This window comes from Acinonyx jubatus, chromosome B1 (genome assembly GCF_027475565.1).
Source record: "Acinonyx jubatus isolate Ajub_Pintada_27869175 chromosome B1, VMU_Ajub_asm_v1.0, whole genome shotgun sequence".
In the NCBI taxonomy this organism is placed as follows: Eukaryota; Metazoa; Chordata; class Mammalia; order Carnivora; family Felidae; genus Acinonyx; species Acinonyx jubatus.
In genome coordinates this window covers 189,751,129-189,776,308 of record NC_069382.1, presented here as the reverse complement: position 1 = coordinate 189,776,308, position 25,180 = coordinate 189,751,129, and the positions used below count along the sequence as shown (strand labels likewise).

Here is a 25,180-nt window from a genome sequence, read left to right as displayed (position 1 = left end):
CATGCTAACCTCGTGTCTAAGTCCTGAGGCATCACCTCATCTGAGAAGGCATCCATGTGTCCAAGCTGGGTTTAAGGTTCTGTGTGTTTTCATTGTATTTGTCACTTTCTTATTAAACTCGTCTTTTACCTTGACATTTAAGAGCATCGGATTTAATGACAGATGGCTTGGGTTCAAATCCCCATCCTGCCTCGATTTTTCCCTCTGAAAATCAAAAGTCCCTCCCTTGTAGGATTGCAGTGTTGGTTAAGTGAAGTAATACACGCTGAATGCATAATGCAATGCCGGGCACGTAGCAATGTCCGCTAACCGTGAGCTTTTAGCCGATGTCTGCCTCTCGCCCTTGAGAATCAGTTCTATGAAGAAAAGGATCTTTACTTGGTCAACTTTCGTCGCCCGGATGTGATTTAATGACTGGCATAGGGTGGGTGCTCAATGCAAAATTGTTGAAATAAAGAAGGAATAAAAGATGGGAGGAAGAAGGGAAAAGTTAAAAAAGAGAGAGGAAAAGGAGGGATGCCAGACTTGAGGGAAGCACAAGGGCACCACAAGTCAAGAAAAGGAATCCTGGCTCAGCTGGAGACGAGAAGGGAACAGAGGGCGGGGAGGAGCATTAGAAAAGGACTCTTACAGTTGGCCACAGGCGCAGTGTAGGGGGAGGGTCCTCCAGGCAGACACAAGCATGGGCAGTGGACAGAGGCAGTTGGCTTGAGAGGGCACAGGGCAGTCTGGAAAGGGAAAGTGGTTGGATTTTGTTGGACGGTTATCTAGCAAGAGCTGAAGGTCATGGGAAGACAGGATACTGGCAGGGCAGGTGGGGCCGAGCACCTCCTGTATGCTGCACTGCATTTGGATTCTATTCTGAAGGCGATGGGGAGCCACTGAGGAGTTTGAAGCAAGGGAGTGACCTGACCAGATGTGCTGCCCACCACCCTTCCTGGTCTCTGAGCAGTCCATGCCAAGCAAACAACACCTGCCCAGCGTCTGCCTCTCCCAGCCAGCATCATCTGTCACCAGCTAGCATCTTTGACATTTGTCACATCCAGGGTGACCGTTGGGAGAAGGAGCTTTGGAGTGAGACGGACTTAGGTTCTAGGTTATTGGACTTGTTCAAACCTCATTTTTCTCCCCTTAAAATGGGCACAAGGTCCTGCACCTTCCTGAGGGAGATGTTATGAGCTAATGTGCTAAGGCTCTCGGTTGTCTCCTGCTTTTCCTGATGTTATAGTTATAGCCTCAGGGCTGTGCTGTCCCAGCTGCAACACCCACCCATATGACATGCTCCTGGTGAATCAGAACAATTTCAGCCATCTGTGAGAGGCCCTCCAAGTCCCTGGAAGGCTCTGGAATGTGAAGAGCCTCGGGCTGTTTTTCATCAGATGCTGCCGAGATTGCTTAAGTTTCTTTCTTATCTCTTCAAGTGAAAAAAAAGATTGCACAGAAGCCCTGGGAACAGATAGCTCCCACCTCAATCAGTGGCGGAGGGATGATTGGCTTCCAAGTTTGGGTTTGTTTTGTGCCTTCGGCAGCATGTGGAGCTGACGGGAGAGCAGACCTGGCCTGGCTCTAAACTCTCCTTCCTTTTAAGTGCATTTAACAGTCCACAGAGTCTTGAAAATCAAGAAGCCACTCTTGGAGACTCTTCTGAAAGAACCGAGCTCATGGGATGTTGCCTGAATTTCATCTTAACTCTGAAAGGACAACGAATCGCCCTGATACTGGAGGGGGTGATATATCACTGGTCACCTTCTTACTGAAAATGTCAACTCCAAAGTCGCATTCCAATATAATAGCTCTTCCTGACCATTTAGAAATTAGTTACTTCTTCTATCCGTAAAGGAATAGTACCATAAACCACATGAAATTGCTGTTTTGTGGGTCAAAAATGACGGAATGTTGGCAATGTCATGTGGCTTAGATTATTCCAAAGCACAGTGAATGAATTTTAAAGTACAAAGTGTAAAGAGATCTCTCTCCTATTCCAGCCACCTGCTTCCTCTCCCCAGAGGCCATAGCTGCTGCTAGTGACCTGAGAAACCACTGGATACAATTTGAGACATGCTTTCCACACGTATTAGTTTATAAGCATATGGAGGCCTGATAAGCATGCTGTTTCATTAAACCTTTATTTCTTTAGTTGCATCTCTTAGAAGTCATTCCAGGTAGCTCATTCATGGTTTTAAACTGTGCCTATGGATATGTCCATTGTTTCCAGTGTTTTGCTATTATCAACAATGCTGTACAAGCATCCACACATGCGCATCTTTGTCACGTGTAAGTAGACGTAGCTTAAGTCTCTGAAAGGGAAATTATTAGACTAAAGGGCTTAAGATTTAAAATTTTGAGGAATCCTGACAAATTCCCCTCAAAATGGCTTATACAATTTACATTCTCTCCAACATAAGAGAAGCGAAGGCATGGGGGGCTGAAGCAAACTCATCTTCGAGACTCCCTTGCCCACTGGCTCCTGTTAGGATTGGCCAGTGGAGCAGAGAGAGGGAAGAAGCCAGGACACTGCTCTCTCTCTCTCTCTCTCTCTCTCTCTGTCTATTTCTGCTGTCATTCCCAGTAGTCACTGATGCTAGTTCCCCCGAAGGATCCCTTCCTCCAGGGTCCCAGCTCCAGATGGGTGCCCTGGCTCCTGGACTCACTATGCCTTGTTTGTCCTTTTAGCTTTTCCAATATCTTTGTAACTAATTCCCCATTCTAAATCACCTCTATTGAATTATTTGCTTTAGTTTTGTGTGTTTGATTCCTTCCTGCCTCCCCACCCCTTAACTGGACACTGAACCGGCACACCCAGAGTTGGCAGAAGTGAGGAGAAATGGCCATGTTCTTATACTGTTGGGAAGAATGGAAACAGTTGCAAAATTTTTTGGTAGGCAGTTTGGCAATATGTGCCGAGAGCTTTAAAAATGAGTGTGCTCTTGCCCTATCTTTTAGAGATATGTGTTGAAATGTTTATGAATGAAATGATGTACGTCTGTCACTGACTTCTAAACAATCCAGGGGGGGGGGGAGAATAATTGGGACATCGTGTAGATCAAATGAGATTTGGGTTGGTAGTTGTTTAAACTGGGTGAAGGATACTTAGACATTCATTACGCCCATCTCCTTCCTTGTGAATGTTTGAATTTTTCAATAGTGAAAAGTGTCTTTGAAAAGCAAATCTTGGGCATTGCAGTCTACTTTCTAGGGATTTATCCTGAAGAAAACAAGTTCCTCAATATAAAGACAAATAAATATCTTTAAAGATAGTTTTTTTGTTTGTTTGTTTTAGAGATGGAGTGAGTGAGTGAGACTAGGGGAGGGGGGCAGAGGGGAAGAGAGAGAGAGCCAGAGAGAGAAAGAGAGAGAGAGAGAATCTCAAGCAGGCTCCAGACTCAGCACAGAGCCAGTTGCGGGGCTCAATCCCATGACCCTGGGACCATCACCTGAACCAAAATCAAGAGTCTGACGCTCAACAGACTGAGCCACCCAGGCGCCTCTAAGGATAGTTTTTAACAGCATTGTTTATAATAAACAATTGGCAACAATCTAATTTTTCAACAGTGGAAAGGTTCTACCGTAATTTCAATATATCACATACCGCAAACTGTTTAAGCTTAAAAAAGATGTTGCAGAAACAAGTCTATCATCAGAGATGTTCTTGCCTTTTTTTGGTTTGTGACGATTTAAGTAAAAAAAAAAAGTTATAAAAGCATGAGATATTGTAATCCAATGAAAATATTTTTACATGTGTCTAAGGGAGGATGTGAGGGATCCATACCCAAGTATGATCAGTGTTGTCTCTCTCTCTCTCTCTCTCTCTTTTTAAAGTTTATTTATTTATTTTGAGAGAGAGAGAGGCAGAGGAGAGAGAGAGAGAGAGAGAGAGAGAGAGAGAGAGAGAGAGAGAAATGTGGGGTGACCGGGAAGGTCAGAGAGAGAGAATCCCACACAGGCTCTATGCTGTCAACACAGAGCCCAGCTCTTGATGTGGGGCTCGACCTCATAAACTGTGAGATCATGACCTGAGCTGGAATCAAGAGGTGGATGTTTAACTGACTGAGCCACCCAGGTACCCCAATCAGTATTGTCTCTTGACGGATGGGGCTGTGTTCTTTCTTCCTTACTTGTGTGCACTTTCTGGTTCATTTGTTATTGTTCTTGTTACGATGTACTACTTTGGAATTACCAAAAATGACTAGCACATTCTTTCCCTGCCCCCCTCCACCCCAGCCCCTTCTTTTTTTTAATGGCCCCTTTCAAATGGACACTGCCCTGGATGGAAGGTGTGCGTGCACTCATTGTGATAAGGAGAGGAAGGGGGTCACACCTTAGCTTCTTTCTAGCAAATGCCAAGTATCTGTCAACCTTTGCCAGGCAGGGCTTAGGAGAAAATGAGCAGTTTGGGGACAGAGGGAGGGAAGAGAACAGTGGGTGCTAAGGGAGATGGGGGCGACCACAGTGGCTTCCACACTTGGCTGACACCTGTGATTGGGGACTCAGGGGTGAGAAGCTGTGGATGACAGGGACAGACGCTGCCTGGCATGGCCCCATCACATGATCCTGGCTATGCTGGCCTTGTCCCCTCTTACATGCCTCTGTCTATCAGACTACTGGTCCCCCCTCCTGGGATTGGCTTCAGTTTTGCCTTTGCTTGCCCTTCAGCACATGATGCCTCCTATTTCGAGTGATGCTCTCTTCTTGATATGTGCCATCCCACCTGCTGACCCATTTTTGTAGTCTAATAATGATAAAGAAACAAGAAATAAATGATGCGTCAGAAAGACTATAAGAAGCTTCACAAACACCATCTCATTAAATCACCAGTGCTCTGTAAAAGTGACAACATCCCCCTGTTCGGCAGATAAGAAACTGAAAGAAGCAGAGAAATGAACTGACTTCCCCAAGCAACTCCCCCCACCCCGCCCAGGCACTAGGGGTGCTGGAGTGGGTTTCAAACTGAGGTCCTTGCTCTTTCCGTTATGTGGTAGGTGCTTTCATGCCTGTATTTTTGCCTGTGGGTGTGGGCTCTGGAGGCAGGCAGCCTGGGGGAGATTCTAGGCTCTGCCTCATTCCCACTCTGACCCTGGTAAATGGCGAACTTCCCTGCACCCCCGGCTCCCTATCTGTAGGACGGTCTTGACCACAGGGCGGTCACTAAGATGAAATGAAATCATGCAGGGAAAGCACGGTGAACAGTGCTGGGCGGAGCAGATCTCAACCTTAACCAGGCATCGCTATCATCTGCGGAGCTTGAAAAATCCCTGTGCTTCGATGACACTGGTCTGGGAACAGCCCGGGCAGTGAGGTTTTCTCAAGCTCCCCGGGTGATCCTGACCTGCAGACAGGGTTGGGAGTCACAGCTTCTAGTATCAGAAAGCACCCTGTCTAGTCCTTACACCTGCTTCTGTGTCTGGTCCTGCCTGGTTCCCAGAGTCCGAGGTTCCAGGCTCAAGCTTCCCGGACCACAGTGGTGTGTTTCTTCTGGGTTCTTAGGCTCCTCCTGGAACCCATCTGGGTTCTCGGACTCCTGCTTTTGCTGAACCCCAGCCTGCCCTGGGGCTCCCAGTACTTGGCTCAGAGACATCCCCCTGCCCAGTTCTGGGAAAGACAATTCCAGAGCATTTGTGCTGCCAGAAGAGCGTGCAGAAGGTGGTGAGGCTTGAGCACCCTAGATGCTCTGGAAACTCCCCGTGGTCCAGCAGACACACCCCCTCCCCTGCTGGTCATTATGGGGGCTGTCACTTGGCTTTGGAAGCCAGTTCTGACTGCATACAGCACACCACTGCCATTGCCGAGTCACATTGCCCATGGCGGTCAGGTTCTAGGGTCAGTGCCTGCTTTGTAGAAATTCATTTTAGTCAAAATTGCCTTGGGGCGCCTGGGTGGCTCAGTCAGTTGAGCATCGGACTTCGGCTCAGGTGGTGATCTCACAGTTCCTGAGTTCAAGCCCCGCACGGAGCCTGCTTTGGATCCTCTGCACCTCTCTCTGCCCCTTCCCCACTCTCACTCTCTCAAAAATAAATAAAACATTGAAAAATTATTATTTAAAAAAAAATGCCCTTATGGACTTTCTTTGGCGGAGTGCCAGAAGAAGTCATTGGTTTGCATTTAAAGCTGAAATAAACAGGATAATTCTCAACACTGGGAGTGACGGAGTAACAGCAAAGTCACCTCTTCCACGTCGCGTGGAAACCCTTGCGGACCACCTGCTGCATTCTCACCTGGATACTTCTGTCTCCACCCCAGGCCCTCCGCGGTGTGGAATGCACTGTGCACCCTGAGGATGTGTCACAATTTCCCTGTTGTCCAGTTGTTCTCTAATAGGGGAGAGTCTGTCCCCAGGGCACCTAGGAACCCCACACCTAAAGGCGTGCTGCCTCTTTGTGCAGGTGAGGCTGCAGGAGACAAGGGATTGAATCAGAGACCCCCGTGTGGCCAGGACTGCTGAGCAATGTTTTGGTCCTTTTATGATGACGGTTGAGAGAGTCTCTCCAAGCTCCGCAGGGGCCACTCTCTGTGCACATTTGGTTTGCTCAGGGAACCCCCTTTCCCTAAAGGTCTGATCTCCACCATCATGTCTTTAGGGAAGGCTTCTCTGACCTTGCGACCACTCCTCCCCCTCCTCCGGCTACACTTGCTGCCTAAGCTGATTGCACCTCCCACCCCACCAGTTGGCCCTACACCATGCTTCCAGCCCCATGGCATGTTTACACGGGAGCTTCCAGCTTTCGAAAGTGCTCTAGTGGCCAAATGAAGGGCCCCTGCAGCCAGAACGCTTCGACTTGACTTCCACGTCTGATACTATGACCTCGAGCGAGTTTCCTAACTTCCTCGGCTCCTTCAGAGGAAGAAGGGTAGTGCCTCCTTGTGAGGGATTCTGAGGATTAACGGAGATAAAACACATGGGTAGAGCAGGGCCTGGCTTGCGGTCCACGCTCCGTAAACACTGGCTATTCTGGTGACTTATCCCGTTGCCCCTGGTGGCCAGCACACAGAAGGCACTCAGTCGCACTTGCTGGATGAAGGAAGCGGGGTCTCTGAAACGTTGAGGAACACACCAGGGTCGCACAGCTAGTAAGCAGCAAAGTCAGGATCCAAATCCATATCTCAGGAAACAGCGCCCAGGCTCTTGCCTCCAAGCCGGTCTGCCTGCAAATGCACAGCTCCTCTGAGCCTCTCACCCCACCCCCCTCTACTCACCTGGAGGAGATGGTAAGCCCGGCAAGAGCTCTGAGCCACGGGGCAGAACTGGCACCCCTTCCGGAAAACAGGGCCCTTTGCTTCTTGCCTACCAGAGAAGGCAGCCTGCTCTGGTCCTTTCTGATTTCTCCTTGCACACCCCCACTCTGTCCTGGCCCCTCTGCTGGCTAAGCTTCTTTCCTGTTCTCAGCAATCAGATTATCTGGGGTCCACGCTACACTGATGTGTTCTTTCACTTATCCTTTTTTCTTTTTTAATGTTTATTTATTTTTTGCCCGAGGCCAGCTCCAGCAGGTCCAGGGGTTCCCGAAGGAAGAACGGCGTCGGTGAAAATAAAATAAAACTAAAATAAAACACTGGAAAATAAAAAACTAAAATAAAAAACTAAAACAAAAATAAAAATGGACACAGGCCACAGCAGTGTGTTGAACTGGCCAATTTATTGTAGCAAACGTGGCATTATATTTGCTAGCGATTTCCTTGGAACATACGCCATCTATGTTTTTCTACATTACCTAATTTTGAGAATGTTCCTATGTGTAAACAACCTTTAAGAAATAACATGGTGATTTTCCCCTAACTTTCCCGCATACCCTTTGATTATAGATTAATTTCTTACATTATCCCATTATGCATCTGCGTTTATCTATAATGTACAAAGCATTCGCTTTGCTGTTCTCGTGAAAGGCCCTCCCTTTCTCAACACCTCAAGTGGAACAGTTACAGGGACATGACCTCCTAACCACAGGAGGCCAGAAGAACAATGTGTTTGCCTCGGTCCGAGGTGCCAGAAAGGGGCCGAAAAAACCTTAGAAACCCGTGCCTCATACATTCCGAGAGAGACAATGCATCTAGGAACCAATGAACCATTCTGTAGCTTAACCCACTAGGTTCAGTCATTATCTGGAATGCCTCCGGGGGACCAGGTGGGCCTAGGGGTTGAAGTCACCTGTGCCCAGAGATACACTCCTTAGTTGTCGGAGTGGGGCTTTCAAATCCATATGTCTCTCCTTCACAGGCCCTCTTTGCTGGCAAAGGGATGAGGCTATCTTTCCTATAAGTAGAGGAGTCTCCATAGGGGATGGCAAGGGCTAAACGTAAGGCCATGCAATTTCTTGCGGAACCTTATTTTCTTCCTAATGGTTCTTTCCCCAGGGGGCCTGCCGAGGGCAATTCCCCAACAGACAACACCCCAGCTAGTTTTAAGGCCAAATTACCTAAAAGCGGGAGTACGAGAAGCTTCACTGTCGGCGGGCCGCCCTGCAGTCACCAATCCGTCCACAGCCCCGGCCCTGCCACTCAGGCTGGGTAGCTCGGCTTCCAGCAATTTTTGAGAGAGAGAGATACAGATTGCAAGTGGGGGAAGGGCAGAGAGAGAGGGAGACACAGAACCCGAAGCAGGTTCCAGGCTCTGAGCTGTCAGCACAGAGCCCGATGCAGGGCTTGAACTCACAAACTGTGAGATCATGACCTGAGCCCAGGTCAGACGCTTAACCGACTGAGCCACCCAGGTGCCCCTCCTTCACTTATCCTTTCAAAACATTTTCGTAAAATCAAAACCCCCTGTCTAATCAGGTTAATGGAATGGAAATCACAAAGAAAGAGTCTTCATAATAATTTAACGCACATAAGTTGGGAGAAATACAGAGTTTTCCATCTTTGGCAGGAACCCAGAGACCAGGCAACATACCCTTTAGAAGGCATGATGTTTAATAATAATAATAATTGTCTTGGCAAAACAAGAACAACTAGCATAGTTTTGATCAGTGACTATGCTCCGAGCAGAGAGGTTGCTACTTTATATTTATTGACTCATTTAATTCATAAGAGTTTCTTTAGTATTATTCTCCAGATAAGGACACTTAGACTTATTAACGGAAGCACTTTAACCTCAATCACCTTTCACTTGAATGGGAATTGAGGCTGAGGGCTGTCTGACAGACAGAGATCTTGTCTCTTGATTCTCTGTGGTGACATTGTTTTTTCAAACATATGGTAAAACCTTGGATGGCAAGTAACTTGCTCTGCGAGTGTTCTGCAAGATGAGCAAACATTTCTAATAAATTTTAACTTGAGAAACGAGTGATGCCTTACAATACGAGTAGTACCTGATGCCAAATATCACATGATCACAACTGAGCCAATGGTTCTTCTCTCTCTGTGGGATTGTGGGTGATTATCTTCTGTGCTCGGATACTCAGTTTCAGACCACAGTGTTTGGCAGAAATCAGTGATTTTTCAGAACGTCGGAAGGTTTCCACAACAGGCAGTAGTGTATTTTTTGTCACTTTAAAGCACCTCGGACAGTCCTTTGCTTTTCCATACAAAAGGAAGCTTAGGAATGCTTTGCTTCGTTTTAGGTCAGGTGATGCCTGCAGATATAGACCCTTTCCTCTGCTGTTTCCTCTAATTGCCAGTTACACTAAATAACAGTATATGACAAGAGTTTGTTAATACTGGAGTGAGGTCAACATCTATGAAAGAGTACACAACGGCCCCCATGCAGAAAAAGTTTGAAAAGAAAGGCGGTAAGAAGAAGGAGATGATTTACGGTGGAAGTTAAGAAGGAAACCATCGAGAGGTATGAACGAGGTGGGTGAGTGGCCGAAATTGCAAGATTTTATAAGAAGTCTATGTCAGCATCTCGTCTGCAGAGGAGGAGGAGAAAAAGGCAGAGGAATCCCTCACTTCAAATGAGATTAGGAAGATGTGTAAAATGTAGGAAACCGTGCAAAATTTTGTAGAAAAGCACCACGTGAATAAGGCTGTAGCAGTGCGAGCGATGAATATATTTGACGACAATGCGATGTCACACTTCCATGAAATCCACAACAGGAGGCAGAAGCAAGTGTCATTGGATAGATTCCTTGTTAAAGTTGCACAAAAAGAAAAAGATTCCATTGAGCCAATAGATAGCAGTGATTCCGTTAGTGAAAGTGAAAGTCGTTTTACGCAGTAACCCTCCTCTCTCTTGTCTCCCTCATACCAGCCACAAAGGTTTTCAAAGGCAAGTACATGTTAATGTGTTTATTTTTCTTTATATTTTGTATTTTCTTATTCTTTTGTATTATTTTACAGTATTGTAATCACTTTTATATGAATATTTTTGGGTTGTGGAACGAATCATCTGAGTTTCCATGATCTCTTATGGGGAAATTCTCTTTGCTCTACAAGTGCTTTGGATTACAAGCATGTTTCCGGAATGAATTATGCTCGCAAACCAAGGTTTTGCCCTAGAGTTAAACAGGTATCTAGAGCTACACTTTTTGCAAAATGCTGGAGGAACAGCAGTGACCAAAACAAAGTCTGCTCTCAGGGAGCTTATATTCTGAGGGGAGGCAGCAAGAAACCGATAAGCAAGTGAAACAGGTAAATATAGTTACCTGTCAGGTGGAGAGAAGTGGTATGGGGAAAATAAAGCAAAATTGAGGACCAGGGTAACATTTGAGTTGACGTCTGAAGGAAGGGAGTTCTCTAGGTAGAGAGAATAACAAGTGCAAAGGGCCTGAGGCAAGAGAGTACAGAGTGAACTGCAAGAACAGCAAGGCCAGGATGGCTGGAGCAGAGCACCCCAAGGGTTATATCATAGGCTATGAGGTCAGAGAGTAGTGAGGGTCTGGCTTACAGCCTTCTGTAAGGCTTTGTGACAATTTTTGGCATTTACTCTGAGTGAGATGATGAGCTGGGTAGTTTTAGCAGAGAAGGGGGTGCTCCTACAAGTACTTTGGAAGGGATATCACTGCTGCTGTGCTAGAACAGACCCAAGGAGGCAAGGCCAGCGGCAGGGAGATGGGTTTGAACCCTACTGCAATTATCCAGAGGACAGGTTGGGGCTTGGTCCAGACTGGCAGCGATTAGGTGGCAAAATGTTATGTTTCAGAATATCCTCTGCAGGTGGAGATGGCAGATGAATCAGATGAGCTCAGTGAGAAGAGTCAAGTATGACCAGCAACAGTTCTGACTTGACTCATAGGAGGGATGGAGTTACCATAAACTAAGTTGGGAAGGACATGGAAGGGTAAGAATTAGTGGGGGAGGTGGGGGGAAGATCGGCAGAGTGTTTGGGTATATGATGTTGAAGGCACCTTTTGGGTATTCAAGCAGTGAAGCTGAATGAGGCCGGAGGTCAAGAGAGAGGTCTGGCTGGAGATGCAAATGTGGGAATCACTGGTGTGCACGTGGCATGTGGAACAGCGCCCCCCAGGGACAGGACCCAGGCAGCCAGTGGTGCACTGAGGCTTGCAGCACTCAAGCTGTAGACGTGTGTGAGACAAAGGGGTAGCACCGTGGTGGGTCACTGAAAGGCAGGTTGAGAAAGTCTCAAAGGTTGCCCCAAAGAACAGCTTTGCCTTCTTCTTCCTCCTATTTCTTGGAAAGTGCTTCCGTCCGTGTGTGTGGGATGCCTCCAGGGCCGTTAGGTAGAGGGCGGTCTTTGGGAGGTGATAAGGAGCAGCCAGGCTCCATTTGGCCGGCATAGTGAGTCTTGAGTCTCATGTAGCCTTCCTAGAACATTTCCTCCTTGTCTTCTCTCTCATCTAATTGGCTCATTCATTCATTCATTCACTTATAACCAAATCTTAGTGAAAATCTAATGTTGTAAGGATCTCACTTTAGACTTTAGTTAAATCATGTCTAATTCCTATTGGATGGATACTCAGACCCCTTTTATAAACAGGGAATCTGAGACTAAGAAAAAATAACCTGTCTCAGGTCACACAACTAGAAACTCAAACCCAGTTTCATTTACTCTGAAGCCCATAATCTTTGCCCTTGCCCTGATTTCTCTCCTTCTCTTTTATTCACTCAACCAGTATTTACTGAGGATCGATTATATGCTGGCCGGTGACCTAAGTGCTGGGCTGTAGTGATAGATGAGACCACTTTCGCTGTATGATTTCCCACATATCCAACTGTCTTGATGAAAATTCCCCTTGGATAACCCACTTCAAATTCATGAGATTCTGAAACACCCTTTTTCTGGAATCTCTTCCATTTTTCATCCCGATCCCTCATTTAGCAGGGTTCCTGATGGCTGTTTTCTTGCACATTGTTCATGAAGTCTCACTTCATGAGAGACATTTCACGGGGAGTACTGTGTATGTGGCATTATGAGGACCAACACCACAGATGACGGCTATCCTTGCGTTTGTTGGTTCCAAACACTTTTGCCTCCTTTCCTTGTTCTGCCAAGAACAATTCCAGAGGGAGCCTGGGGAAAGAGGTGAATGGGTAGGAGGCCAGTGAGATGGGCTGGACTCCAGAGATTCAAGTCAGTACCGGTATGGTTGTGAATTACTACACAGAGCCAGTGCTGGAGGCAGGGAAGAGGCTCTCTTTCTGCTGAGAGGTAGTTTTATAAGGAATACAAGACAATCCCATTGCTGAGCTGCTTAGGGAATGCAGACATGCCATCCTGAAGCACCTCTTACCTATCTGAAAGTGTCCTGTCTCTTGCTATTAAGAGGGAATCGTATCTTAAGCGTGCACACACACACACACACACACACACACACACACACACAAGCTGGCCTCTCCGCTTCACATTCAGAAAGTCTCCAGAGAGAAAATATTGAGTGGCAAGTTGGATGGAAGCTAATGAAAAATCTTTGTTGTGTTTTAAATTTGGTTTTTTTTTTTTACTGTGTTTTTAAAACATTGCCTTGGGATATGACTATGAAGGAAGGCTGAGCATGAACAAAAGCTTTAGCTTCTGGAACTTACTTTTTGTAGAGCATGGAAGGGGATATGTGCATGGAAGTGACAGGCATCCTGTTCACTTCACATCTTGGTCCAATTCTAAAACCACAAATTTCATTCTTCTCCCATCAAGCGAAGAAAATCATGAGCTTCAGACACAGAAAGGGTGGGGGGACCTCTGGACCTGGCTTTCTCACTTACAGCCTTTGCCATTTCATGCTTTGTGACCCTGGAAATTTGCTCAGCTTTTCTGGGCTTCAAGTTCCTAATCTAGGAAATAAGGATGGATAACACTTACCAGACAGGGGTGTTGGGGGTATTACATAAAAGAAGAGGCAAAGCCACTGGCACATATTAGGTTATCAATATACTGGTTCCTATTCCCTTTCTGTACTAAAAAAAAATAAACTCTAACTTTTAAAGGACAAGGACCTTTTCAACTCCCTCCACAACTAGTGCTGTGAACTTTAGACAATCACTTGTGTTGAACAGCTCCTGAGCAGTGGGTCACTAGGTGCTTGAGATTTATTGACCAATGTGAGTCTTACAGCAGCCCTTAAAGGTGGGTTTCATTGTCCCCATTGTTGAGATGAGTTCATTGGAGTTCAGAAGAGTTAAATACTTGGCACAGTGATGCTGTACAGGAAGAATTAGAGGCAAACCTCCAGCCCAAGTCTAGATGACTCCACAATGTTGGAAACAAACCACCTCTCAGTTTTTCCAGTGGCCAAAGTCCATGAGTGAACAAGAAAAACCACCACCTCCTGGGCTGTAAATGACCTTAAAAGTCTCTGAATCTAGTTTGGTCAGTTCTTCAATGTTTATGTCACTCGTAACATAGTGTTATTTTTTAATGACCCCGGAAGTGTTCAACAGGACTATGTAGAACCGAAGTGTATGAGTAGGGGAGAAGATCCAGAAAGCTCACAACCTGTGTCCCTCCTATGGAGTGGCTAGGAGAAGCTTGGGACAGACTGGGATGGCGGTTCAGTTCTCTTGCAAATGGGGTAAGGTTCATAAATCAGGTCCTGGGTCCTGTCCTGCAATGGTTCTGCAACCTTTGATGTTTCCGAACATGCCAAGCATGAGCTAGTCATTGGAATATAAGAACCATGAAAAAGAAAGATTTTTTTTCTTTTTGTTTGCTGCCATTTTCTAGCCCTAGAACAGTGTCTGGTATATAGCAGGAGCTCACAGTAGGCAATAAATAAACTAATTAATTTCAGGGCATTTGCACTGACTGTTCCCTCCGCTTGGAACATCTTTACCCCAGAGAGTTACCAGCCTTGCTTCTTCACTTCATACACATCTAGTCTCAAAAGTTACCTCCACAGAGAAGTCTTCCCTTACCATCTTGCCTAAGACTGGGTACCCTTCATCACTGTTACCCTGTTCTCCTTTACTTTCCCTGTCTCTTGTATGTTTTGATTTTTTCATCACTTTCTCTACTGGTAGCTGCATGGGGGGTGATGCAGAATATCCACGCTGTGGACTGATGTATCTCCAGTGCCTAGAACAGACTCTGGCAGAGTCAGTGCTTAATAAGTTACATGTTGAATGAAGGAGTGAATGAGTGAATGCATGCAGACGCCATGGAAAGAGCCCAATGTCTGGAACATAGCAAGTGGGAGAGAGATGTTAGTGGTGATAATGTGAATAATGACATTCAAATGTATCTCTGAGGCTGTCACACTAGATTGGCCACTGACAATCCTCTGTGTAGGTCCTGGTAATTTGGTGAGTGTAAATGTCCACTCTTCCATCCCACATGCCATTCCTCCTTGTAACTTTCAGAGATTCTAAAGTGCAGGGTTTTTTTTAACCATCTTTTGCTCCTTTTGCTCTTAGTGAAATTGTGACAAGACATTGGAGCTACAATCCTCCTTTCTCCCCAGCTCCTGAATGAAAACAGTTTCAGATCCTTCTTACTAACATGTGAATGACTAACAGTAGTGTCATCCCTACATCCCACCAGATTCCAGCCACATGTCTTGTCCCAGCTTCTAGGATTTTTACGTCTCTTTGCTTTCACACATGCTGTCATCTGTCCAAAGTGCTTCCGTTCTGCCCTATTTCCTACCCAAGGATACTCTTTCCAAATTCCAGCTCCATAATACCTCCTCCATGAAGTTCAACCAGAGTTTTTCCAGTAACTTTCACCTCCTCTCTCTGGTTTTCCACATTGCCTTTTCCTCTTTCCTTTGGAATTTTCATCACAGGACACTGTACTTAACCAAGTCCCTTTTCCCCAGGCCAGAAATGAGCTTCTCAAAATCTGGGGTCCCAAATATAGCAAGAAGTTAATGTCCAGCCCTGACCTAAGTGGAGGGCATTCCTCTAGCTGTGTACTTGGCTGTACAGAAGTTCTGGGTTCAAATCTTGCCTCCCTTCTTACCATCTGTGAGACCCTGATTTGTGTTTTTAATTATACCATGCCTTATTTGTCCCACTTGAAATCAGGGATCCTAATTATTACAGTGCAGTTAGCCACAAACCCCATGGACCAATGGATGAAAAGACAAAGATAAGGATTCTGGAATGGGTCATCTTTGGGGATGACTTAGGATGGGTGGGAAACAAAACATCATTACTTAGATATTTTTTTTTCCACGGATATATGGGGACTGTTTATGAGTTCATTGAAAGTTGACATAAAGAAACAAAAAAATTGTCTGAACATATTTCTGAAAAACATCCAGAGCTTTATTAACTTTGCTAATTCACCAGAAAGTGCATTGCACTGAAATCATCACTCTGGCTCACTCAACTCAGAAAATGGTCCTTGCTGCTCGTCTACACATAGCTTTGTGGGCCATGGAAACATATGCTGAGGGAAACAACCCCTGAAAATAAAATTTAACGAAATGAATATAAAGCAAATTCCAAAACACAAAAAACAAAAATTATAAAATCTGTTTAAATATTCTACTGCACTCTCACAGCACAAATGTTCATCTTACTCGGAGAGCTTTACCACATGCTAGAGAGGTTTACATAGCACCTCCTAAAGGACTCTGTTCTCTTTTGATCTCATTAGCATGTATTGTCCTGGATCATGGTGATGAAGAATTTGCAGATGGAGCTCCAGGATTCCCCACAGTAGTCCAGGGCCATCTTCTGCTTTATCAAGTCTGGGTCCTCTGCACACTTGGGATCCTTGGTGGCTGTGGTCTGGATCTCTGCTGGGCCAGAGGGGATGTGTTCTTTGACCTTTATGTGCTCCTTAAGGGATAACCCTTTGGCTTTGTTAGGCTGCATGAGGGAGGCTTCACTGGCTTTGCTCTGCTCCCTGGATGAGGGTTCCATTAACTCCTGGCTGGGTTTCTTGTTCCAAATCAGAGTGGAATTCACCAGCTTGAGATTGGATTCTGGAAACTTCTTTCTGCACACCCTGGTTTTCAGGATGGTTTTGGCATCCCCACAGAGGACCTTCTGAGAGCGCAGGTTCCGGCCAATTTGTTTCCAATAGACATTCTTCTTGTTTGACTCTAAGCAGGAAGTTGGATTGCCCGTAAAGACACAGGAAAACTTGTTGTCCTGTCGGGTGCACTCGACCTTCAGCACTATGCCCTTTCCTTGCTCAGTTACCTCCCATCTGCATTTGGCATGGTCTTGGGTGACAAATTTGCCTTTGGTCAGGCGCTTGGGTGGCTCAATCTGGGGCTCTCCCAGAGTATGCAATTTCTCTGTGGTGCCTTTGCTGACATGCCTATTCTTTGCTTCCTTTTTGCTCTTCACCAGTGACACCTGAGCAGCCAGAAGAAGGAAGAAGAACAGGGTGAGGCTATGGATCCTCATGGCTTCAGTGTGGTGGGAACCTGTTTGACAAGAACAGGTGAATCAGTGCTTGGCAATAGTTCAGCAATGCAGGGCTGCAGATGACTCTCCCTTCATCCTGACATGTGTCTCCTTGCTTAAGAGTGAGGTCAAGAATCCCCTGGCTCCTGGAACTACTAGACCAGCAGCCCATCTATTCACATTTCTGCTTGACCAGAGTCCTGAATGTCAAAAACCTACTCTTCCTTCCTTCATTCACCACGTCCTGAGCCAAATGAACTCTCATCCCTCGCTCACTAGTCCTTTACTCCTGCATTTGCTCGCTCATTCGCTCCTTCATTCACTCATTAAACAAGCATTTATGGAACATCTACTATATACCATGCACTAGACTAGATGTTGGATTTATCAGTGTGAATGAGGAGGTCGCATCTTAGAGATTAGAAGCAACTTTTTGAGGAATTTAAATAGCACTGACAAGTAGTCTGGCCCAATTTGGCCCCCAACTTGATCTTGGCCAAGTCACTCTCCTCTCTGGTCTCAGTTCCCCTGGATATCGAGGTGTTAGGTGAAATAATTGCCAAAGTCACCTCTCGCTCCATGTGCTGGATTTCTAACCCAGTTCTACATGGACTCAGGTGATCACACAACGAGAAAGAACATGGAAAGTGACATGAAAGGTAATGATTGGCCGAAAGTTCAAGATGTGTGGCGTTTGGCCACTCTGAGATAGATGGGTTTGTGAGAGGGGGCATTTGGGGGTGCAGTAAGAGCCTAAGGAAAGGCATGAAGGAGCAGAGGTAATCCAATTTGACTGTACAAAGTAAACCAGATGGATGGGGTGAATTTCTACCACAGCATTTAGACTAGGAAGTTGAAGGGAAGGGTGATACCTAATTGATTTCTTGAGCCTTGTTGTGGCACAGTGCTGACCATGTAGAAAGCTCTTGACCAATGCTTTTAAAAATAAATAACTGAATAACTAGGATGACCTTGAATGCTACACTAAACTGCATGGATTTTATCAGGTTAGCATTAAAAAAAATGTTGAGGGAAGAAGAGAAATAGTGCTTCTATTTGACACCTACTATGTGCTATGCCCTCAACCACTATTCGATTCTCACCTTGTTTAATCCACTCAACAGCTGTCCCTGGTAAGTAAAAATAAATCACCCCCAGGTAACAGATGTAACAGTTCAGGCTCATCCTGGCAAATAAGTTGCTCAATATCCCTTATTGGGCAAGTGAAAAGGCTGGGAAAGAAGCCAGGCCTGATCTCTTTGGTCTTTTGTATACGACCAACTTTGCTCACCTCTTGCCTTTCAACTTTACTCTGTCCTTTGGAAAATATTGACAACAAATAAGAAAAGTTATGGATTACTCAGGGTTTCATTTGGTGTCGTTCATGATAAGATGATTCATATTGTCCCTGCTCCGTTTTAAAAGAAAACACAGATTTTTCTTGTATAAGGAGCAGGCCCAGAAAATGGGTGAGATCTTATTTCCACCCTGGGCATGTGGCCTCTCCTTAAGACTGAGAGAGGGAGACAGTCACAGGTGTGTGGGCTCCTGAATGAAGGGCGGACAGGGGCCCAGGTATACCACGTGAATACCCCCTTGTTTATTAGAGCATTGGGACTCTGCCTTCATGTGTCCCTGATGGGATCCATAGCCCAGGCTCCTGATGTCCTCAGGGGTATGAGAAAAAAAGGTGGAGAATGAAACTCTTAAAAGAGCCAGGCTCTTACCTTGCTCTCAGTATGCAGATCCAATGCAATCCCAGATGTGAGAGTGAGCTTGCTGGCCCTCAGCTGTCTCGTCTGCAGTGCCAGCCACGGAAGGCCCTTGTTTTAGGGAGCCCTGGAAGAAAGGGATTTTATAACACACACACCTGTCAATCTTTATCGCACGCCTCCCAGCCACGCCCCTTGGGAGGGAGCCAGTTCCTGCAAGGAAAGTGGTTGATGTAATCCTATGCGAGTGGGGTACATGCAGAGCATTACACTTGCTTCTTCTAAGTGCTTCCCTTTCCCCCAGGGCCAGGATAGGAGGACAGCTCAGCCTTGCAGAGACCCTCCTTGATGGGATAAGGACCCCAGTAGCAGTATCTGTGGGAGAGTGATAAACAATAACAAAAACTATCATAGCTTCCAAGCCCTGTGCTGTCCATTTTACCTAAAGCTCTCCCTGAATTCCCATCATACCCACCCCCAAGATATGGTAACTAGGATTCTTACCATTTTACAGCTGGAAAATTGGAGTATATTGATAATTCAGGGCTTGTCCAAAGTCACAGAGCTGGGAGGATGAGAAACCCAGAGTTGAACCCTGGGACTACCAGCATGCATTGTCTGAACTTTCCTACCTGTCTCTCTCAAGAAATACTTGGTGAATGATTGACTGAGGCTGGGGAAGCCATCTCAGTTTGAGCGCATTTTCACTGAGGCACCTGAAGTTATTGTGTGGGCAGAGGAATCCATGGGCTCTGAGAGGCTGATAGAGAGTGTGTTCCTGGTCTGGGGGGTTTCTGCTGAAAATATTCACTTTCAGGTCCCACAAAAGGACTTCTCTTTGGTTGGCCTTCTATTGGCAGGGTCTCGTACCAGAATGACCTATGTGGAATCTGGAGATGGCATTCTTTTAGCTCTGTGACCTTACCCCAAACAATAACCTCTCTGAATCTCCATTTATTCATCTACAGATTGCTGACAATAACAGTAGTTTATTTGGGGCTACATGCTAAGTATTTTATGGGGTTGAGCTATTCACAGAGAGTGAAGCAGAGTAAGTTTGGCTCATATTGGGGTTTCAAGTTGTATTCGTTAAAAACAGACATGCTTGGTTTTTACAATAAGTATATTGAAGGAGACTCATGTCATAAAGAAGGTGTGGACATTGCTACATGTTGTCACCCCACTTTTCATGCTATTCGGGCACAAAAAATTATTTATTTATTTTTATAAGTCAGGTATAAGGAAACAATAACACCAGAGTGATAGTGAATGCCAATTGACCCTTGCCTTTGGGACAGGGATAATAGAAACAGTAGGGAGTGTGACAAACTGGATGGTTCCTGATATCTAAGTGTTAACACACAGCAACAGTTGACTGAGAACATGCTGGCATGAGAGTCAGTATTTTCAGATCTCATGAATTCTTTTCACATATAGTTTTGTAAAAATAAAAGAGGAGCCTTCATGTACTTCTAAGAGGTACATTAACATCCAGACGTGTACATATGAAACTGGGTTGGCATCTAATAGAAATTTTCTAAAAACACAGTCCCGGCCCACAATAAAGATACCAAAGGTCACAACTATGGTTGGTTTCCATTCAAAATCCACCTGTTTGGGAATTCCAAGGTCACAGAGATAGGGATATTGACTGGTTCACTCAGAGGTTCAAAGAGTTTCTTCATGAATTCCATCAGAGGTGGTTCTTTCCCCCAAACTCCAAGCTTCTTATAAAACGAGATCACCCCAAGATCCATCCCCATACACCTTATGAAACCATGACCTCCATATACACACGCTCACAATGTGGTATTTAGGGGGATTATTTGGAAATAGGAAAAATGAAACTGCTTTGTTTCCCAGGGAGCTATAGACCACAGTGGTCTCTTGCAAAACAAGAAATTTGTCTTGATCCTCGGGTGGCAGCCATATTCTTTCTGGAAGGAGACTGTAGGTCAGAACACGAGGTATATTATAAGGAAACATGGACCCCAGAATATTTTTCTGAGAATTGTTTCTGGCCTTTGCTAGGGAACATGGAACGTCCCCCCACTGGCTTTGCATGGACCTTCAGCCTTCCTGTGATCTCATTCCAACTTCTGCCTTGATTGTTCTTTTCCAACCAGATGGAAAATATTACCCTAAGCTGTGTAGCTCTTCCCCTTTTGGCTCAGCCTGTCATTCCAAACTCATTTACACACACACACGCACACACACACACACACACACACACTATCTCTCTCTCTCTCTCTCTCCATTCTGGACACACTCAACACCCCCTCCCCCCACCCCACCAACATTTCCTGAATACTTGGTGCATTTGCTTCTTCCTTCCAGTTGTTGATTCTGCTGTTCCCCTTACATGGAATGCCCGCAGTCCTACTTTACCAGGCACATACCTGCTTATCTTCAAGATTCGGCTCAAATGTCCATCTCCTCCCTGTTGGTGTCATTGGTCCCTTCATCCTTAGTTATGCCCTCCACCCTTTCATGGATGTTCGTGGAGAGAAATAGACCATCATTGCCAGTTAGTGTATACAGTGTGCCAGCACTGTGCTGAGGCTGAGCTATTATTTCACATGTTGATATACTCAGAAAATGTTACACTTGTACTACAGTGCACTGGGGAGACTGGAGAGGCTTGGGGCCCCAGCAAGGCTATCCACAACGGGTTCCCTCCAGCTCCCCATGCTCCTAGGACCAAGGGGATTACTGACTCCTGGAGAAATATGTGAGGATCATTGACTTTTTCCCACATGAACCCTAGGAGGAAGTACATGTGGATCTTCATGGTATAGACATGGAGCTGAGGCTCAGGTGGGCACAGCACATGCCTGGCACATCACTGGAGAAGAATTAAATGGAGGCCGCTTCCAATGTTCTTATTAAAAAGAAATTAATGCTCTCAAACTTTGGTAAATTGTAAACTCTCATTTTTTTCTCTTCTCATTCTAAATTCACGTATTTTCAAATATAAGAATATTATTAGCCTTACAAAATAATTGGTATGTTTTTAAGTTTATTTATTTATGAGAGAGAGAGAGAACACATGCCTGAGCAAGTGAGGGGCAGAGAGAAGGGGAGAGAGAGAATCCCAGGCAGGCCTAGTGCTGTCAGCTCGGAGCTCGATGCAGGGCTTGAACCCATGAACCGCAAGATCATGACCTGAGCCGAAATCGAGAGTTGGACACTTAACTGCCTGAGCCACCCAGGCACCCCTAGCCTTATAAATAATTGTAAAGTTGGTTCTCTTGCTCCACTTCTTACCCAAGTTTTTCTATCATTCATCTTTTACATTATAGTGCTACATTTATAAAACCATTGAGCCAATATAGATATATTATTACTAGTTGAACTTCATCCTTTGTCCAGCCCTCCAGAAAAATTCCCAGAGAATTACCACATATACCCTGTCACTCTCTGACACAGCTAATGACACTTGACAACATCGTCCACTGGAGAGGTACAATTATTATAGTTGATGAGCCTTTCTTGGCACATTACAACTACTCAAAGTCTACAGTTTCCAAAATAGCTCACTCTTGGTGTACAATCTATGTCTTTTGACAAATGTATACCATGTTTCCACAATTATGGCATCATACAGAGTACGTTCACTGCCCTAAAAATCCTGTGTGCTGCCTATTTATCCCTTCTGCCCCCATCCCCTGGTAATCTTCAATCTTTTTTACTGTTTTCATAGTTTTGCCTTTCACAAATATCATACAGTTGGAATCACACCAAATTTATTCTTTCAGATTGGCTTCTTTCACTCACTAATATGATTTCAAATTCCTGCCATGTCTTTTCATGGCTTGATAGTTCATTTCTTTTTAGCACTAAATAATATTTCTATTGTCTGGATGGACCACAGTTTATCCATTCTCCTACTAAAGGACATATCGGTTTCTTTTGACATGTTTTTGCAGTTATGAATAAAGCTGTTATAAACATTCATGTGGGGATTTGGATGTGAACATAAATTTTCATCCCCTAATGGATGATCCCAGCCAAGATTCCACATGACAGTTAACATCATGACTCTTCAAGTTCCTCTCGCCTGTGATGACTCTTAGCTGTTCCTTCTTTTCTGATGACCTTGAGAGTTTTCAGGAGGACTGGACAGGTGTTTTGAGATTGTGTCTCTTTTGGAGCTTGCCTGGGGTTTTTCTCATGATTGGGGTTATGTCATTCTTCTCTTCATCAAAGATTTAAATGATGGATGTCAGGTTTCCACGGGGGGGTGGTCCATAAAGTCTGAACATAATTGGTGATACCCACAGATTAAGGCTGGTAGTTGAATGCATGCCTCATGCATTCTGGTCACTGGCAGGTGATTTTAAGTTAAAAATCTGATTTTACTTTTTACTCTCATTTGTTTGGTACTACAATATGGTTCTTTGACATAGGGGGCTGGCACCTGTAAGTGCAGTCATCATTCTATTACTGGGTGCGATTTTGTTCTGAGCTGAATCTTAACTCCGCAGTGATACCAGGCCATACTTGGTAGAAAATCAGTCCCTTTGTCAAAAGTGACCTCATGTTTAGACAAAATGCCGAGTTGCTGCATCAAAGTGATATTAATCTGTCACATCATGTGCTTTGAAAACTTAATCAATGGCAGAAAAGGAGGAAGTTGGCTAAACAACATCAGCTGAAAGCTAATTAGGCGGCAAAAAACATTCATCTTAGACCTGCTGAACAGTATTGGCATTCCAAGCTTAAACTGCTCATTAGTCATGGGGTTTCTGAATTCCTATTTAGCAAATCAGGTGGTGCATAGTGCTAAAGGTTTACTTTAGAAAAATACGAACCTGCAGAGTTGATAGGGGACAGCATTTGGTATGGATGCAAATTGAAAATCTACTAAAGTTTATTAATCCTAGCTTTCTTGCAGTGGGTTTGCCACCAGAACACAGGTGTCATGAAAGCCACCACTAAACCTAAACCAAAATGGGAAAGGAAAAGACTCATTTCAACACCATCGCCCTTGGACGTGTAGTTTTGAGAAGTCTACCACTACTGGTCATCTGATCTACAAATGTGGTGGGATCCACAAGAGAACTTCAAAAAATTTGAGGAGGCTGCTGAGATGGGCAAGGTCTCCTTCAAGTATGCCTGGGTCTTGGATAGACTTAAAGCTGAATGTGATCATGGTAACACCATTGACATCTCCCTGTAGAAATTCAAGACCAGCAAGTATTATGTGACCATCATAGGTGTGCAGGGACACAGAGACTATCAAAAACATGATTACAGGCACATCTCAGGCTGACTGTGCTGTCTTGATTGTCACTGCTGGTGTTGGTGAATTTGAAGCAGGCCTCTCTAAGAATGGGCAGACCTGTGAGCATGCCCTTCTGGCTTACACACTGGGTGTGAAACAACATATTGTTGATGTTAATAAAAGGATTCCACTGAGCCCCTGGAAGTCAGCACCTACGTTAAGAAAATTGGCTACAACCTTGACACAGTAGCGTTTGTGCCAATTTCTGGTTGGAAAGGTGACCACATGCTGGAGCGAGTGCTAACATGCCTTGGTTCAAGGGATGGAAAGTCACCGTACAAAGGGCAATGCCAATGGAACCACTCTGCTTGAAGCTCTGGACCAACTCGTCCAGCTGACGAGCCCTTGCATCTGCCCCTCCAGGACGTCTGCAAAATTGGTGGTATTGGTACTGTCCCTGTGGGTCGAGTGGAGACCGGTGTTCTTAAACCAGGCATGGTGGTCACCTTTGCTCCAGTCAATGTTACAACTGAAGTAAAGTCTGTTGAAATGCACCATGAAGCTTTGAGTGAGGCTCTTCCTGGGGACAGCGTGGGCTTCAATGTCAAGAATATATCTGTCAAAGATGTTCGTTGTGGCAATGTGACTGGTGACAGCAAAAATGACCCACCAATGGAAGCAGCTGGCTTCGTGGCACAGGTGATTATCCGGAATCGTCCAGGCCAAGTCAGCGCTGGATATGTCCCTCTGCTGGATGGTCACAAAGCTCACGTTACCTGCAAGTTTGCTGAACTGAAGGAAAAGATTCATCGTTGTTCTGGAAAAAAGCTAGAAGATGGTCCCAAGTTCTTGAAATCTGGTGATGTTGCCATCATCGATATGGTTCTTGGCAAGCCTAGGTGTGTTGAGAGCTTCTCTGACTATCGTCCTGCGGGCTGTTTTGCTGTTTGTGACATGAGACAGGTGGTTGCTGTGGGTGTCATCAAAACAGTGGAAAAGAAGGCACCTGGAGCTGGCAAGGTCACCAAGTGTGCTCAGAAAGCTCAGAAGGCTGAATTAATATTATCCCCCATACCTGACACCCTAGTCTTATTCAGTGGTGGAAGAACGGTCTCAGAAATGTTTGTGTCAATTGGCCATTTAAGTTTGATAGTAAGAGACTGGTTACTGATGACAATGTATTGTAAAACCTTCAAAAGGAAAAGAGAATGTTTTGTGGACCATTTGTGAGCATGTGTGTGAGGCAGTTTTAAATTATTAGTTTTTAGTCAGTACTTTTTAATGGAAATGACCAAAATCCTGTCACAGAATTTTGAGACCCATGTGCAAAACTTGGTTCTTTTTCTGAATCCATCTAAAAAGTAACTCATGGTTTTGTATTAAATTAAGCCAAAAGAAATTGCTGTTCGTGGTAGGTAAAATTGGCAGAGGAACAGCAATTTTTAATAGATAGACCTAATAATAATAGTTAAGGGCTTTTACCTTAAGTAATAGAGCTGTTTCAAATGTTTCTTAAATTTTTTTTAGTGTCTTATAACAAATTTTCCATAGAAGG

At 45.0% G+C, this 25,180-nt stretch overlaps 1 protein-coding gene and 1 pseudogene across 1 annotated transcript; one reads left to right on the top strand and one right to left on the bottom strand.

Annotated features, from left to right (window-relative positions):
* Positions 1-15,569: 15,569 nt before the first annotated feature.
* On the bottom strand, positions 15,570-18,525 carry FGFBP1 (fibroblast growth factor binding protein 1). Its single transcript, XM_015072965.3, has 2 exons — positions 18,414-18,525; positions 15,570-16,706 (listed from the first exon to the last, which is right to left on the bottom strand). Exon 2 carries the CDS (start codon positions 16,684-16,686, stop codon positions 15,922-15,924), a length of 765 nt encoding a protein of 254 aa, XP_014928451.1. The 5' UTR covers positions 16,687-16,706; positions 18,414-18,525; the 3' UTR covers positions 15,570-15,921.
* Positions 18,526-23,351: 4,826 nt separating this feature from the next.
* Positions 23,352-24,870, top strand: LOC106975628 (elongation factor 1-alpha 1-like; annotated as a pseudogene).
* Positions 24,871-25,180: the final 310 nt, after the last annotated feature.

Bases quoted from the DNA above. Each gene is read 5' to 3' on its own strand.
- FGFBP1 (XM_015072965.3), bottom strand. From the start codon at position 16,686: ATGAGGATCCATAGCCTCACCCTGTTCTTCTTCCTTCTTCTGGCTGCT.